The 15,758-nt window shown below is 40.4% G+C and overlaps 1 protein-coding gene across 29 annotated transcripts in view; it reads right to left on the bottom strand.

The window, feature by feature from the left end:
- The window catches only part of mical3a (microtubule associated monooxygenase, calponin and LIM domain containing 3a), a 59,989-nt gene that overhangs the window by 28,925 nt on the left and 15,306 nt on the right, over window positions 1–15,758 (bottom strand). For 15 of the 29 annotated variants that reach the window (XM_037255216.1, XM_037255215.1, XM_037255218.1 and 12 more), the window contains 25 exons: window positions 14,605–15,015; window positions 13,956–14,163; window positions 13,717–13,833; window positions 13,521–13,622; window positions 12,809–12,964; window positions 12,411–12,511; window positions 10,340–10,597; window positions 10,150–10,265; window positions 9,679–9,805; window positions 9,188–9,281; window positions 9,042–9,071; window positions 7,950–8,097; window positions 6,501–6,697; window positions 6,273–6,391; window positions 6,133–6,195; window positions 5,635–5,811; window positions 4,925–5,020; window positions 4,609–4,692; window positions 3,336–3,446; window positions 2,940–3,002; window positions 2,685–2,798; window positions 2,404–2,508; window positions 2,130–2,243; window positions 1,624–1,716; window positions 94–201 (listed from right to left, as the gene is read on the bottom strand). In XM_037255216.1, the coding sequence (XP_037111111.1) occupies window positions 94–201; window positions 1,624–1,716; window positions 2,130–2,243; window positions 2,404–2,508; window positions 2,685–2,798; window positions 2,940–3,002; window positions 3,336–3,446; window positions 4,609–4,692; window positions 4,925–5,020; window positions 5,635–5,811; window positions 6,133–6,195; window positions 6,273–6,391; window positions 6,501–6,697; window positions 7,950–8,097; window positions 9,042–9,071; window positions 9,188–9,281; window positions 9,679–9,805; window positions 10,150–10,265; window positions 10,340–10,597; window positions 12,411–12,511; window positions 12,809–12,964; window positions 13,521–13,622; window positions 13,717–13,833; window positions 13,956–14,163; window positions 14,605–14,883 (3,180 nt within the window). In that variant the 5' untranslated portion in view covers window positions 14,884–15,015. The remainder of the gene's footprint in view (window positions 1–93; window positions 202–1,623; window positions 1,717–2,129; window positions 2,244–2,403; window positions 2,509–2,684; window positions 2,799–2,939; window positions 3,003–3,335; window positions 3,447–4,608; window positions 4,693–4,924; window positions 5,021–5,634; window positions 5,812–6,132; window positions 6,196–6,272; window positions 6,392–6,500; window positions 6,698–7,949; window positions 8,098–9,041; window positions 9,072–9,187; window positions 9,282–9,678; window positions 9,806–10,149; window positions 10,266–10,339; window positions 10,598–12,410; window positions 12,512–12,808; window positions 12,965–13,520; window positions 13,623–13,716; window positions 13,834–13,955; window positions 14,164–14,604; window positions 15,016–15,758) is intronic. The other 14 variants (XM_037255240.1, XM_037255243.1, XM_037255242.1 and 11 more) reach the window with 11 other exon arrangements.

Here is a 15,758-nt window from a genome sequence, read left to right as displayed (position 1 = left end):
CCCTGAGCATGACTACACATTAGACAGATCAATCCACTGAGCACGACTACACATTAGACAGATCAATGCGGTCACATGCCATTGATTGCTTACCAAATCTCTTTTCTCAGGTAATCGTTTGGGCTCATCCTGCGACTGAAGCTGATTGGCTAACTGCCCAGCCAATGAGCTAACTCCCCCTGTGTACATCCTTACATAGTGCTATGAAAAGTATTACAGGGAGAAACAGAAGAAAGTGATGCAGGAAAATGAAAAGACAATATAAAAAGGGGATGCAGATGAGAAGGAAGGAACACAGAAATGGGTACATGCAAGCAATGGTGTAATTCGGGGAAATGTCACCAACAAAGTAAAGGCACTGCTGCAATTTAAGACTAAAACAAATTCACTAAGGATGGGAATGAGCAATTGATTTGGAATCACAAAATGTTTTCACGTGGAATCCCACTTACGGCTGGTATCTGTAGTTATGTTACAATTAGTTTCAGACTTGACTTTAACCAACGGACACCATCATACATCCCAAGTTAACAGTGACTAAACTACCACCAATCAAAAAGTAAGTTAAGATGAAGAGAAGGTTCGGTCTAGGACTTCAACTGAAAAAAACATTTTAAGTATCGTAAGAAAATAATACGCATTAACCCCAAAAGCACGTTGTATAAAAAATCTTGTTCTTTGGAAAGGCATGTTTTTAGGGAGCCGAAGGGGTCTTTTGCTACATTAATTTAGATCGGTCATGTTGTTGGGCAGCACAAGGGCTCCTTTTGCCGTCTGTCACCGTGAATTCTCACACACAGCAAAGTCTGTTGACATTTTATGAAAGAAATGCAACGACGAAAAAAATTGGGTCAGACAGAAAGTCGCATGAAATCGAAGGGTGTAAAATCGAGGTTCAGGTCTCGTTTGAAGTCAAGCAAAAGGAACGAAGTTCCCAGTTCATCAACATTAGCATGTCCTTAAAGAAAGGCATTATAGCCCTCAAGGGGAGACAGCTCACTCAGTAAAGTTGTCCAAAGAACTTCTTGAGAATGATAGTGTGTGAACTTTTTTCTATCTGCTAAGGATGAGGATGATCAATGATCCCTCTCAACCTGCTCGCTCCTAAACCCCCTCCTTTCAGAAGGAAAATCCGAGAATTTTGCACGTGGGATGATATCTTAGTCCAGGGACAGCGAGTATACTGAGGCTTTTGAACCCTGATGAAGATGCACACCAAATGCAGGCAAAGACTTGCGTGCAGTAAAAAGCACTTTTCAACCATTGTTGTTATCGGTACAATGTGTGGATGTTCTTGTCTGTGGCACATGTCATGTTGCGATGCTGCCAGGCTTTTTTTAAGGGATAAATGAAACTTTCAAGAGTTTAAAGCAATATTATTTTTATCTTTTCAGTCAAAACTCACACACATGCACGCACACTCGCATACAAAAATGGCTGCAACAGAACTGCACAATATTAGATAATTATAGACCGAAGCAAACGTGAAAATCTAATGTTATAAATTAGTTACTGCATATCACAAGCACTTGAAGAAGTAAGACTTTCCTGGATGAACACGGGGTATAGTGTGTGTTAGCGTCAATACACTGCATTTATTTTTCAAAGCCAAAAAGACGCTACCTGTCTCAAGGCGTCAGAAGAAAGAGAAGAATCAGAGGCACTTTGGGTTCGGGCCAGGTGCCACTGTTCCATGAAAAAACCTGAGGGTTTTTTCTTAGGTTCCATGACAATTGGGGGAAGAATGAACACATTTTTGTTTAAGTAGTCAATTAGTAGTGAAGATTAATCTGGGACCTGATTAGGTCCCAGATTGTTAGCTTGTATAGCGTGCTCTGCAACTGGAACAATATTTCTTTCTCTATAATGTAGTCTTATTTAAGCACCAAGAGACTGCATTTATGTTCTCAGCAGTACAGAAAAAGTGACATTTCAAAAGAAGAAGACAACAATAACAATAATGACATGCATGTCTAACCAATTTTAGATCATTCCTGGTACACTATGTGTCTATTTAGTCAGGAGCAAGATGGGAATTGTCCCCCAGAAACCATTCCGCAAAATGTGTCAATGCGCATCAAGAACTGAAAAATAAAAAATTATCAAAGTAGTAAATAATGACGTTTCACCTTGGGTCCAGTTGACTTGCCCTCCAACTGAGAAGCAAGTTGCTCGGCCCTTTCCTGAATACTAAGCACATATAAGGGCATTGGGACAGCTGAACACAAAGACTTTGCCGGATTCTGCAGGAGAATACATTAACCAATAACCAAATGTACGTTTCAAATCAGGAACATTTTGAATTATTTTGAATGATTATAGAAAATGGTTACAAAAGCAAAAACTATGTTGGTTGTGTTAGAATACATATTCGTTTCAATGAGGTTACACTAAAAAGCTAACCTTTCTACAAGTTTCAGAAGAGGAGAGCGACGAGCTTGAGTGCTCAGTGATGCCTCGGGTCAAGTACCACTGCTCTAAAAAGAAACGGGACGGCTTTTTCTTGGGCTTCATAGATAGTTCAAAAGGGGAAATTAGATGATTAGAATGTGCAACTACTAGACTGTAAGACATTAGTATCAAAAATGTTTTACAATCTATGAGCATTCCCAATTTGAATAATTGATATCCTACAATTGAATACCACGTTTGATAGTCACAGCACAGCCATGCAAAGTGTTCACCTTGGGTGGCTTATCATTTTTTCCCTTAAACTTGGAGAAAAGGCGGTCAGCCCTCTCCTGTATACTAGGCACATGGATAGGTCCTGGATCATTTAGATGCAAAGGCTTCCACTCCTACGCAGGAAACGCCATTAAAACTCGACATCAATGGCATACAAGTAGCCATGTAGCTTAGTCAATACTACGCAAATAATATTCGTGCCATGACAGGTCGAAGAAAATCTGAAAATGTGAGTATCCAAGCAGTCCTTTTACCCCGCAATTCACGGGCTTCTCGTAGTATTCAAGCTCCTCTTCATCTGGAGTGACATCCAAATGCTTGAAGGCAAAGATAATTTGGCTGGATGAACATTTTGGATTAACCAGAAATAGTCTAACAAAAAGAGCTGTGCATGTTATTTCGGTGTATGGCACCCTTGTGCTTGATTATGAATGGTTCTGCCAAATCCCTACACATTTACGCTAATGTTGTAAAAAATAATGTATGATGACAGGAAAGAAAGCATGAGAGCACTATTCTAGAATTACACAGGAAGAGAGGTCATGTTTAAACTAACAACAGGCATCAACAGGTTGAAAGCGAGTCAGGGTAAAGTAGATGGGCCGAGATAGGCAAGTACAAATGGACAAACGCGGCAGAATGTGTGTCACCTCGGTGTGGAGAGAGAGCGAAGAAGTGGAGTAGGAGGAAGAAAGGAGAATGGTTTTCTTTGGGCAGCTCCGAGAGCCTGAGCTGGCTGCTTGGTCAGCAACACTTCTGGCCTTGAGGGACGAGGAACAGCAGATTTAGCATCAAGGTGATGACGTCTAGATTAGGGATGGGCGAATACCGATATCGCTAGCTATCAGGGCCGATAGCATTTTTGTTTCAAGGTATCGGGTACTTGTGAAGAATGCCGATACCAGCCACTTAAATCAAGAACCAAAAGCAACAACTTACTTTAAAAAATAATACAATCTGACATTGAGTAAGGTACTAGTGGTATCAGTACTCAATATCAGTATTGAGTAATCAAGAGTGAATACTTGCAACAGTCGGTCCGATAAAAAAAGAGGGTATTGAGCATCACTAGTCTAGTGGACCAAATCAGTTTCTTATTTCTCATCAATACCATTTCAAAATGAATTACACCAACTAACAACTCATCACAAACAAATTATTTCAGTGGGGAGCTGGATACCAAAGCTATTGATTAGTTTCAGCACATTCATAACATGCACACGCACACACACTCACAGCAGCAGCAATATGAAAAAATGAAAATCCCCAAACAAGTTTGATTCCACTGGATACTATATTGTAGACATATTGCTCTTTTCCATTATTGTGCCATTTTACGTTAACGGTAACTAAATTCTTGGCATTAAATGTTGACAGATGTTATTTATTGGATCTTTTGAAGTAAGGAGTGAAAATGGGGCTTCGAGGGCAGCATGGAATTTTGGCGCCAGTGTGATTTTGTTCAATAAATAATGTGCTGCAGTTAGGTGGAACGTTTATAGTTGCTCTTGACGACATGGCATAATTAGTTTTCCATTGCCGTAGTCTAGTTTGTGGAAGATGCTGCAAAATATAAACTGCCCGGTGCATAACTATACAAACTACATTCCTACTTTGTTTTGCAAATCCATTCACTGCACTAAAAAATATTTGGATTTACTTTAATTGGATGGGTGGATAATTTGAACATGTACTGTACATTAGTTGCATATGTTATGATTAAAATGTTTAAACCAAAATATATCATTTGATTATTGTGTGGAAAACAGGGGAAAATTACATCAGTTTACCACATTTTAATCTTGAGCAAAAATGAAATATTGATACCCCCCAGCAAATCTTGGACATGGTGAAACTGGACCTTTGGGGATTAGAAAGGGTTGGAATGATGGAGTACTACTTGGGGAGCATCACTAATCATACCTGCTCCCCTCTGTTGGGCAGCGTCTGACACTTGATCTTTTCTTTGTAGCGAATGCTCAGCTGCTCCTGCTGCTGTGTGCGGCTCTGAACCAGGACAGGAGAAGCAAGGGGGGGAAAAATGCTCACACATTTTTTTTAACACCACACGGCAAATATCCTATATCACCTGGTTTAGTAGTTCTGTGAGTAATACCAGAGATTTGCAATGTTAATTAGGGACTCACACAAGTTCAAATCGAATTTGATGATGCTGAACATCGTTAGTTGATGAGTCGCTGGGAATCTCTACAGGGGAAAGGGAAGGTCACTTTTTTACCTTTCTCCAAGCTGGTACAGGTGCTAGGCGGATTGGCTCGAGGGGTTTTGGTGGTGATGGGTGCAAGATACAGTCCAGATTGGGCAAAGAGTCCCCCTTTGCGGTTGTGTAAAGATGAGGAAAAGTGGTCGGCAATGGCGTAAAAAGGCATGCAAGCCATCATGGAACAAACCATGATGGAAGGTGAACAGGGAAGAGAAACACACAAAGAAGTGATGGATGGATGGAACATCCATTATGTGTTCAAAACTAAGAAAACAACAGCTGTGGCAGGACCATGCTAAAAGAGCCATAACCATCATAATACACATTGACAAGTGGAATTGGTAAAGGAAAATTTCAATAAACTGACATTGGAGACAGCAGCTATGTTGTACAATCGGCAGTTTTTGACGTACTGTACATTATGTATTATTCTAAAAGAGCCTGAAGGGTTAAGAGTCGTTCTTTCTGCTTCAACAATGCTGCCCAGTGTAGCTATAACACTCGTCCACACGAAGGCTCAAGGCTCAAGCAAGAGTCCAGCACGGTGAGGTCGCCTACATGGAGCAGGAACAATAGTCTTCCTGACCAATGTCCGTTCCCGACCGCATCTCATTAAAGCAAGCGCCTACACCCTCCTCATGAGACAAACGTCTGGTCTCACTGTTTGAGCAAAATATTTGACATGGGAATGAAAAACAAAACTATACAAACTGTAGTGTACATACCTGTCTTTTCAGTCCTGAACCCTGCGGGGGAGCATTTTCCTCAAATTTGGCAAGCAGCTGGGTAGCCATAACCTTGACTTTATTGTTGTTCCCTCCAGCAGTAGAGTCCGTCTTCCTCTCTGACAGGAGTGCAGGAACAGCCAGTCTGTCCGCCCGACTAGCCTTAGATGCTTCCTCCTGGGAAATAAATTAACCATTAGTTTTGGTTTTCTCATGAACTACACAGTATCGTTAATCTTTTTTATTTAGACCCCTGCAAAATAAAATAAAATCATGCATCTGCAGAATTTTCCTTTCATCCCAAATTCACTGGAGTTGGCGGTACCCAAAAACTCACCACGAGGCCCATTAAATATCACATCTAAATTTTCTCGTTCCCCTTTTTACAAGATTTGCATGAATATTGGGTGTGAGCAATGTTAATGTTCCATCCATCCATCCATCCATCCATCCATCCATCCATCCATCCATCCATCCACATGCTTTATAAGAACTCACATCTTCAGATTGGCTGGTTTTTCTCCTCTTCCCCAAACTGTCAACCTCCTTCTCCTTTTTGTCCTGTTGATAAAATATCATGCTATTACTCCAGCTGCAACATCTATTTAATATTCAGATTCTTAGGTTGCAACTCTGACCTTGGGGTTACGTTTCCTTGAGATTGCTATGCTCTGTCCAAGTTTACTGAAGAAGGAGATAGGCGATTTGGTGCTTGCCATAAGAGCAGCCTTGTCTTCTGGACTCAGATTTTGTTTATCTGAAACATAAGACAATGATGATAAAATGCTGAGATGCACACACACACACGTGGGATTATAGATGATTCCATTCTAAATGCTGACATATTAGTACAATCTCATTCTCACCTCCAGGTGGCACTGTGTCCTTAAACATCTCATAGAACTGACTGAGGTACATGACCATTGAAAGTTTGTCAGGCTCCACCACAGACGACATCTCCTTGCCAGTCATGCACGGTGAGATGCCAAACTCTCGCTCGGCCACGTCAAAACCCAACTGGTTGTTCTTTTCCTGGTCTCGCTCATCCAGAGTGTCAAAGTCACTGTGGGTGGTGAAAAGGGAAAACAACAACAATGATAAAAGTTGATAAGACTGAAACACACAGTGTCAAGATACTAGGCACTGCTTGGGCAATTTTTGTCACAAATTGTGAGCAATAATTTGAGGTACAAGCAAATATTTTTTATACTTGCCTGAACAAAAAGAACTGCCTTATATAATTTACGGAGACATGATGAATCTTATCGAAACGGTTGGATTCTATCCGTGGCCACAATGTATTGTGGGATTCTAGTTAAGGTAAACAATTTTAAGATGAAAAGAAAAATACTAGTATTTCGAAGCTGAGGCTTTGTCATAAGTTGTTGCAGACAAGACAGCAGCGTTCGGAAATTCACTCTCACCCACTCATACCACTCAGAGAGCGAGTGTGTATTCAGAGAGGAAGAGCGTGCTCCCCTCCAATTAATTTACGAAGGCAGTCTAATGTTATAAAACAATCAGCAACTCATGCGTGATCTCTTTCCAGCTGTCTAATGCAATGGGTTCCGGTACTTCTTTGTTTGGGGATTTCTGAAAACCCAAATGGCACATTTGAACTACGCTGAATCTTGGCATGTCAGTCTGAAGCAGCGCATTCTGAGAATATTTCCAAACGCACCCAAAATAACAGAACTGGGATTTTGGGTACAAGTCAAAGCTCTCCTGTTCTTGGCCTCTCTTTTTGTAAATAAAATATGCAAAATACAGATTCTGCTGAGGATAATGCAATCCATATGTTTTGCGTGGCACACAGTTCTCTCCATTTTTTACCATTTAGAAAGAGTACATTCAATCAAGCACTGAATGCAGCCTCTCAAACCTCATTTGACATCCTTTTACACAGTGTAGATGTAACATTCAAACTCCCAACCCAAAAGCGGCTGTGACGACACTAAAAGCTTTTGTTAACTGCTATGCTGCCTCGAGAGACCACTGAACTAACATCATAGCTCTATGTGCACATGCATGCATGTGCGTGTGAATGCGATTAAGGAGGAATGCACTCTCAAGGAGTCCATTATGAGTAGTGTCTGTCACCTCATTACTGATGCATAACAAAAAAGGCTAGGTCCAAACCAGACAATAAACAGAATTATGCAATAAACACAACAGGCCGGTCACCCCAAACAAAACTAAGATTTAACCAATTTAAACTGGGCAGAATACATAATTGGAAGTGTGGTAAAAAAGAAAAACACGCTGTACCAAGTTGCTATACTTGGTTTGGGCATTTGCGCAATTCAGATACTCACATGAGATCTGGCCTGTATCGGTGGATGAGCGCACACAAGGCGAGGCCGCTCTTCCATGACATGGTGAGGTCTTTGACGCAAACATTTTTGTATCCTTCTGTTTGTCTCTGGCACCAATTGAGAAGTTTACTGGACCGAGCGATGGATTCTGAAAAGACAGGAGAATACAGTATTGCATTATCCCTTGACATGGGTGACAACCATTTTTGCATAGCACTGCACAAACACTATATGGAAAATGTAATTGGACACTCCTCTTGATTAAACAATGCATATACTACAACAATTAGGATTTGGCCTACTACATCACTTTTTTTTTTTTATAAATAACATGCATTTGTAACTGTACTAAGGCATTCAGGTAGCATCTTTACATCATCATTTACAGCAGTGCTGTGAGAGCATGAACGTGAACATTGCGCAACATTACACAACATCAGTGTACATAGTACATTCCTTGAAATTAGTTTTTCTAAATGATATTTTGATTGGCATATTTTCTCTGGATAATTGCTTTCTTCCAGTTTGTGTTTGTCTTATTGTGATTAAAATCAATATTTATCAATAGACTGGTATCTGCCATCCCTAAGTGGAAGCTATGATACATCTTTTTGTGGTATAAACTATCAGTATGTTCTTTCAAAGTGCCAATAGTGTCATCACAAGGTGTCCAAATAATTTTGACCATATAATGCATCTCCTGCTGGACTAAAATCTTATCAGTCAGGCTGAGGCTGTGCAGAGACTCATTACTCGTAAAGGCATCCATAGCTTTATAAGCCACGTTAGTGCCAGTATAAACCAGTTCATCAGGAAACGTAATGAACCATGAGGGGTCAAATGTTCACAGCCATAAAGATGACATGGGATGCAAATGAAAAGGTTAGGAGAGGATGCAGAACTCAAACCCTTGTTGAATGTGTGAATGAATGAAGGTTGAATGTACTGTAATGAGTCAATGATTAGTTAGTATGGCGCAAAAGTATTTTCATGTTCCAGCAGTTACAACATTGCTAGTCTTTGAGCATAAAGTAGAAAACCACAAATTTGTTAAAACTATTCAGCAATGCCATGCATTTGGGTTTGTGTTACCTTGCAACTGCTTGTCAAGCAGACAATTGTCTACAGTGAAAATAGGCCAGCATTACATAATTACTTTGGAGAAGAATCCTTTACTAATGAATTATGAAATTGAATTGTGTATTTGTATGCATAGACAAGGTGAAGAAAATACAAACCATTCCTGGCCAACTTTGGTGTTGATGAGTTGATCACATTCTCTCTTTCTATGCGCATCTCTGCCGACTCTCCTGTGTCTATGAGGTGCCTTACCTGCAAATGAATAATTTTACAAACGTTGCATTGATTAGGAAGTCAGTTAGAAGCCGTGAGAACTAAGGTAAATTGCACAACAAATTGACTATCAACACTTGAAACCATTTTTTTTTTTAAATATTCAGAACAATCATGAAGCGTTAGGGGCATACTAAATTAGCGTTTAGGGGTTTGTGTAACATTTGGCAGCTCTGCATGTTGCCATATTCACAGTTTTAATTCGTTTGAGGCACAAAATACAAATTTTGACTTGTAGATTGTGATCGGAAACATCTTATTTTGAGTCTTAACTAAGTGGTAAAGTAAAATTTTGTGTACTCTTGTGTTTTTGTAAGTTGATAGTGTCTTTATGGTAAACAATAAAGTAAAGATATGTGTTTGTTGACAGACTCACCTGGCTAGGTTTGAGGAAGTTAAGGCTAATATTGGGGTAACGTGTAGTGGGATCCACGCTGTATTTACTGAAGTTCTTGCTGACATTTTCTGGCGTGGTCTGGGGCAGTAGACGATAAATACTCTCCCTGAGTAAAGAGCAGACGTTTCAAAACAACTGGTCAACTTGATTACTAATCCAATACATGGATTATTTCAAGTAAGACCTTGAAAAGCGGCCATATTAACTCCATATAAACATGTTATATAAGCGCGCACACAGCACACAGCTACTGAAGAATCACATTCCATTTAGACCCACTTATACTAATATCAATAAGAAAAATGTGAGTGAGGGTTCAAATCACATGTGGGCACATGTCTGACTAAACCACTCAAGATTAAAGAGGTGTGTTTAAAGAAGAATGTGAGAACGTGAGAGCATGAGTGAGTTGAGTTTGGTGTGGCTGCATCAGTGTATATACACGCCCACCTCTCAGAGAGCACTTCTAAAGGCTGTTTTCCCTGAGCCCAACTCTTCACCATCCAGCCAGAGTCCATCGCTGCCAGGAAACCTCGGGCAATGCCAGTACCCATTGGCCAAAAGGGCTGGAGACAGCAGCGCATTTAGCTACCAAATATGGCCGCAGAACAGCAAATACAACATTGTGAAGAACACTCACCTCCAATAGGCTGTCTCCTACTAACGCCACCAGTAGTTTGTGGCCATGGCGCTGGCGCACCATGGCGGCACTCTCCGATGCATACATGCAGGTAAAGTCAAACATGGCGACATCGGGTTGGCCGTAGTGGTTGATGGCAAAATCCAGAGTGGGAAGCTGGTGGTTGGTTGAGAAATCGGCCGCCTCACGGGCGTAAGACAAGAGGGCTACCTGATCCACATTTGCTCTGGAAAGCAGCAGCTCTGTGTCCGCATAGTCCTACGAGAGTAACGATAAAAGGAAGTAGTCAATTATGACTCTTAAATAACAGAAACTCTGAATTTTCTTCCAGGGTGATGAGAAAAAAAAAACTGAAAAACAGCAACATGGGACTTCCTGGTGGTACACCTTCTATGGCCTGCAGATACCGCCTCATGCTACCACATGCCATAACATACAATTTCGTAAAACTGTATCATCTGCAGAGTAATGCCCACCAAGTGTGACCCACTTGGAATTACATTGGAATGTTTGTGTCCTCTTTATTAACGAGTAAAAGTATCTACCGCCTCAACCAATTGTAGCTGTGACCATTGTGCCAATGTATTTCAAACTTTGATATGCAATGCTTTATACAAGAATTCAGCTGAGGTTCTGGCAAATGTAACTTAGCTATGATAGCGATTAAAATGTAACCAATTGTTGTTAGTGAACTGTATCAATCGTCTGCGTCAATGATTCAACACAATATTGTGGATATTGCAGGTTTTACTGCCTACCATGGAATGAAAACCACAACAAGTAGTAACATAATCAGTATGTTGAGATGTTTTATTGCACAAAAACATTGCAGTTCCAGTTATGTCAGGATTACCGGGAGTGTCAATCTCAATGTGGACTGAACAATTTCAAAGGTCATGAATTCAGACATACAAAATATTGGGGGGAAATTGTGGAAAGTGCATTGCATGGTAAAAGGGAAAATGAGTACGAAATTGCATGGGACATTTGGAAATGACCCCTGAATATCACAGCTCACCTCTCAAACACACACAAAATCAGTGGCTGTCATAAATCACTGTGCAACTCAGCATTTTGAGCGTTTGTGTGTTGGATGAAGTGCTCTTCACAAGTCTCTCAAACATGTAGCATCAAATCACTGCATGCTTTGGGAGTGACCTGTTCTCATTCCGGGCGGTAAGGGGTACATTCTCTGGGCTTCGAGCTCTCAGGGTGTCGAATGCCAGGCTGGAACTGGTGGAAGGGGGGAGCGGCCGAGGTTGTCAGTTGATATAGTCTGACGGAATTATGTGGCCTCGCTTCTCTCCTGCCAACATTTTCCCTCTTCCCTTTTCTTCCTTTCCGTGAAGCAGAGGATAGTTAACTTTGTAGAAAATGAGTTATGCTTCCACTGCTTTTAAGTGGTTGTTACCTCTCCCATGCTTGTATTTACTCCAAAAAAGATTTTAAGCAGAATGGCAAACACACCTTTTAGGTGGTTTACGACCAAACACCAGAACATAGCTGTGACACACCTTGAGTAAGACTTAGACTTAGACTTAGACAGACTTAGACAGAACTTTGTCATTTTGTCAACACTAGGTGTGTACAAAAACGAAATTTCGTTGCATACGGCTTTCAGCAATGTAGAGGTATTTCGGCTGGTTAAAAAAAAAAAAAGTGACATTCTATATAAAAAATATGAAATAAGATAATTATAAAGTACAAAGTGCAGCAGTGATAAAGTATGTAAACATAATGTTTACATAATGTTAACATAATGAGTAATGTTTGTATAGGAAGGCAGATGAAGTATTTTTTGTGCTTTCCTGTGGAAGTGACTCAGGGAGAGGAAAGAAAACATCTGTATCACAAGGGGAACAAAGACTAAGTCTGAATCCTGGCCATAGTTGGCTTGCTTAGACCATTAGGCTGTTAGGGAAAGCAGAGAGGACTGAAACAATAAATCGGTGTCAGCCTGGACGTGCGTGAAGCTACTGTCTACTAGACCATTAATGATATTCGGCAAGTGTCCATCAGAAACACACAAACACAGGCACACACACACGCAATCAGCTTTTTGATCACTCACATGCAGAATGACTCCTTTCTCCAGCAGGCTTTGTTTTTTGGCAGTCATCACAAAGTAGTGCGTGTCATCCTTGTAGTAGACAATGTTTTCAAGATCAATACCTAAAATAACCAATTGAAAGGAGTGTTAGATACCAAACACAAAATGTTTCCCCATTGCAGCAGCAGACTACTATGCCTTCGGCGGAGGACAATAGAGGCAATTATACGACACAGAACACATAACAGAGCTACGGGAACATCGCCATGTCAGCAAAAATGTAGACAAAACTGGTATCAAAGCTTTATAATTGGACTGACAAATTAGGGAGGGTGATGACTGAGAGCTGAAGGTCTGACAATCAATATCAAGTTATTGTGTTCTACTCTGCAAAATTGCTAATTTTCTGCAGTTCACACCTGTCGCTTCTCTGAGGTCTTGAAAAAACTTCTGATTGAAGATGAAGGCCACTCCGCTGATTTCTTCAACCTTAGCCTCCGCTGTCGTGTTCCTATTGATGAAATTTGCCGTAATGGCGATTGCAAGTTTGCCACGGAACTCCTTCCGTCGAAACCCTAGATGACAAAGCAGATTAGAATCTTAGAGGTGAAATAACCTTCTATTATATAATTTGTATTATTTTTCTTATTTCATATTATCAGACACTTATTATCAATCACAAACAACAACAAGAAAAAAAGACTACTTTGATTATTCAATTAGCACTATAAAGTGGCAGAATCCTTGTCCCTCCAAAACCATTACTATTTTGGAAACCAACAAAATGGCATGTTTCTTGAGTCATTGATATTCCATGAAGGCAAAGCAATTTTCAAAACTTTAAAAGACAGACAAACTTTAACAGACCCGGGTGGGGACTGACTGATAGACATTTGTGGAAAAAATGTGAAACTGACCAAATCTGAAGAAAGCAGGATATGGCCGGACGTCAGCAAATTACAGTATGCAGCAACAAAATGTACAAATTGAGGGGATGTATGAAATGAAGATGAGGTGTTCACAACAGGTTTGAAAATGAGCAACAACCAAGAATAATGTTGCCATTTTTCTTTTCTAACTTGTTTAACATGCCTGTGCTCAAGGCTGAAGAAAAAGAAGACAACAACTTGCCTGGCAGCGTGTTTCTCCTTCCATCTGCACCAATGATGACATCAAACTCCAACTCGTTGACCGGGTGTGTCCTGGGGTGGACCTCTGCCCTCCAGCCTATCCCTGTGAACACACAATGTGCAATCACATAGAAACACAAGATTAGAAAAAAGTTGTTCATCCAAAGCACTTTTCATTTATATGAAGTTTGACCCACTTTCACTCTCCTGGTCCTCAGGAGGTTCAATAAGCCCTTTGAACTCTGCGTTGACATGAATTTCAATGCCCAGGAGGAGAGCCACTTTGAGCAGCATGAGCTGAAGTTGACGAATACCTACAAAAACAATGACATAATCACTCCTACAGTCACGAGTCAACAAATTATTAATGAAAGGCAAATTCATCAAATACTTCAAAACCTGAGTGGACAGTCACATTGCGCTCTCAGCAACTTACTGATGTGATCAATTGCACCGGCGCAGAATTTTCCATAGAACTTCTTGGCCCCAAGGCCCCTGAGGTCTTGAATGGTAAAGGGCCAAAGGTGTAGGACATTGTTCCTGGAGAAGGCATCCCTCTTCTCCAACAGGACTACTTTAGCACCCAGGAAGGCGAGCTCGATGGCTGTTCGTAAGCCACATGGTCCAGCACCAATGATGAGACACTAGTGTCAAATAGAAGTATCAAAATTAATACATTAATCGACAGCAAATTGATTATCAAATTGATTGCCTCATATTTTGATAATCAAGTCATCTTTTAGAGTCATCTCTTAACTAACGATTGCCTAAACTTTCTGATTTCAGGCTCTCAAAAGTAATACTCACATTTCTCTCGTCTTTCATGAAAGCAGACTGATTTATCTTTTGTGTTTAAGCAAATGAAGACATTTGTACACATCTGCTTTTACTCTGGAAAACAATGACCATCCATCCTACTTGCGTGATATTGCTTAATAATTGTTTAGCTGTTTTTTAGTCATAAGAAAGGTGACGAATTGAAAAGAAATCTAGACAAATCTGATGCTGAGAAAGAATGCCCGGGTATTCAATGGTTTGTTAACAATTAGTACATCAGTCAGTGATGATTAAAATATGAGCGGTACCTTTGAGTTGGTACAGGCACGGCCTTTCTTATACTCTTTCTGGCTGGCCTTCTTGTCTAACTTGGCCCAAAGTGCTTTGGCCTTCCAGTAGTTGAGCTTGGATTTGAGTCTGTGGTAAAACACTCTGTACTCTGTGGGCTTGACTTCCAGGAGATCGCACAGGTCCTGGAAGGCCTTGAGTGTTCCCTTGCATGTGGTTGCCTGGACAAATTTGTCAAACAGGACATGGGACAGGTTGACTCCTTCTCTTCCAGTTGCATTGATGCCTCCATCCCCCATGGTCCAGACACACAAGGCTGATAGGGCCCTTCACACCCCAACAGGGGTCTCTGGGTCCAACCTCAGCCCTGTATGATTTCAGTTTCTCTCTCCAGTGGAAGGTTCTAACCCACAGCCTCAGGCGTTCTCATTCTGTCAGGAAAAGAAAAAGAAATAAACTGAATGAAATTTCCAATGTGTGGGAGTGCATGAACCAAAATCTCATGCTTGAGTCAAGAAAAACAAGGAAACAGCCTTGGTAAACCTTCCAGTAGCCAGATAAATTAAACATTAGTAAATCCAATACAAACAAGAACAAAACATTGTATTCTTGATGCATTGCGTGTGATTTGGTGAATTTGTGCTCTCTATCTAGCTGGGTGGGAAAAAAAACTCGGTATGGAAAATGTTAATGGGACATCTGGTTGTTACATCTACCAACTGAAGAACATAAGCCATCTTGCAATTATAACATCTCCTGGGAAGACTTATTTCTGATCAGACATTACTGATGAACTTTACTTTGTGTAAACCTCAAGGAACCTTCACAATTAAATCAGCTGGTAAGACAAACAATGTTAATTTTGGGCCACCCCACATAAGAAGCTCCTGATACTCTGATACTGTTCTCTGGGTCGGAATGGACGTACCACACACAAGGGTTTTGAAAATATACTAAACTTTGAATTGCAAGATGGTGATTAAAATAAATAATAGAAAACACAAATGTGGCTTGTTTTCCTGATTACATGGTGCTTTAGTCTAAAAATAAAATGTCAATAAACCACTTGCACGTGTTGCACAATTACATATGTTAGTCTGGCTAGAAAAAATATATATTTAACAAAATACTTATTATCATTAAGGTATAAAAATTCAAATAAAGGTGAGATCAA

Source organism: Syngnathus acus, chromosome 6 (assembly GCF_901709675.1).
Source record: "Syngnathus acus chromosome 6, fSynAcu1.2, whole genome shotgun sequence".
Classification (NCBI taxonomy): Eukaryota; Metazoa; Chordata; class Actinopteri; order Syngnathiformes; family Syngnathidae; genus Syngnathus; species Syngnathus acus.
Note: the sequence above shows the minus strand (reverse complement) of the source record. Positions and strands in the feature narration are given on the sequence as shown.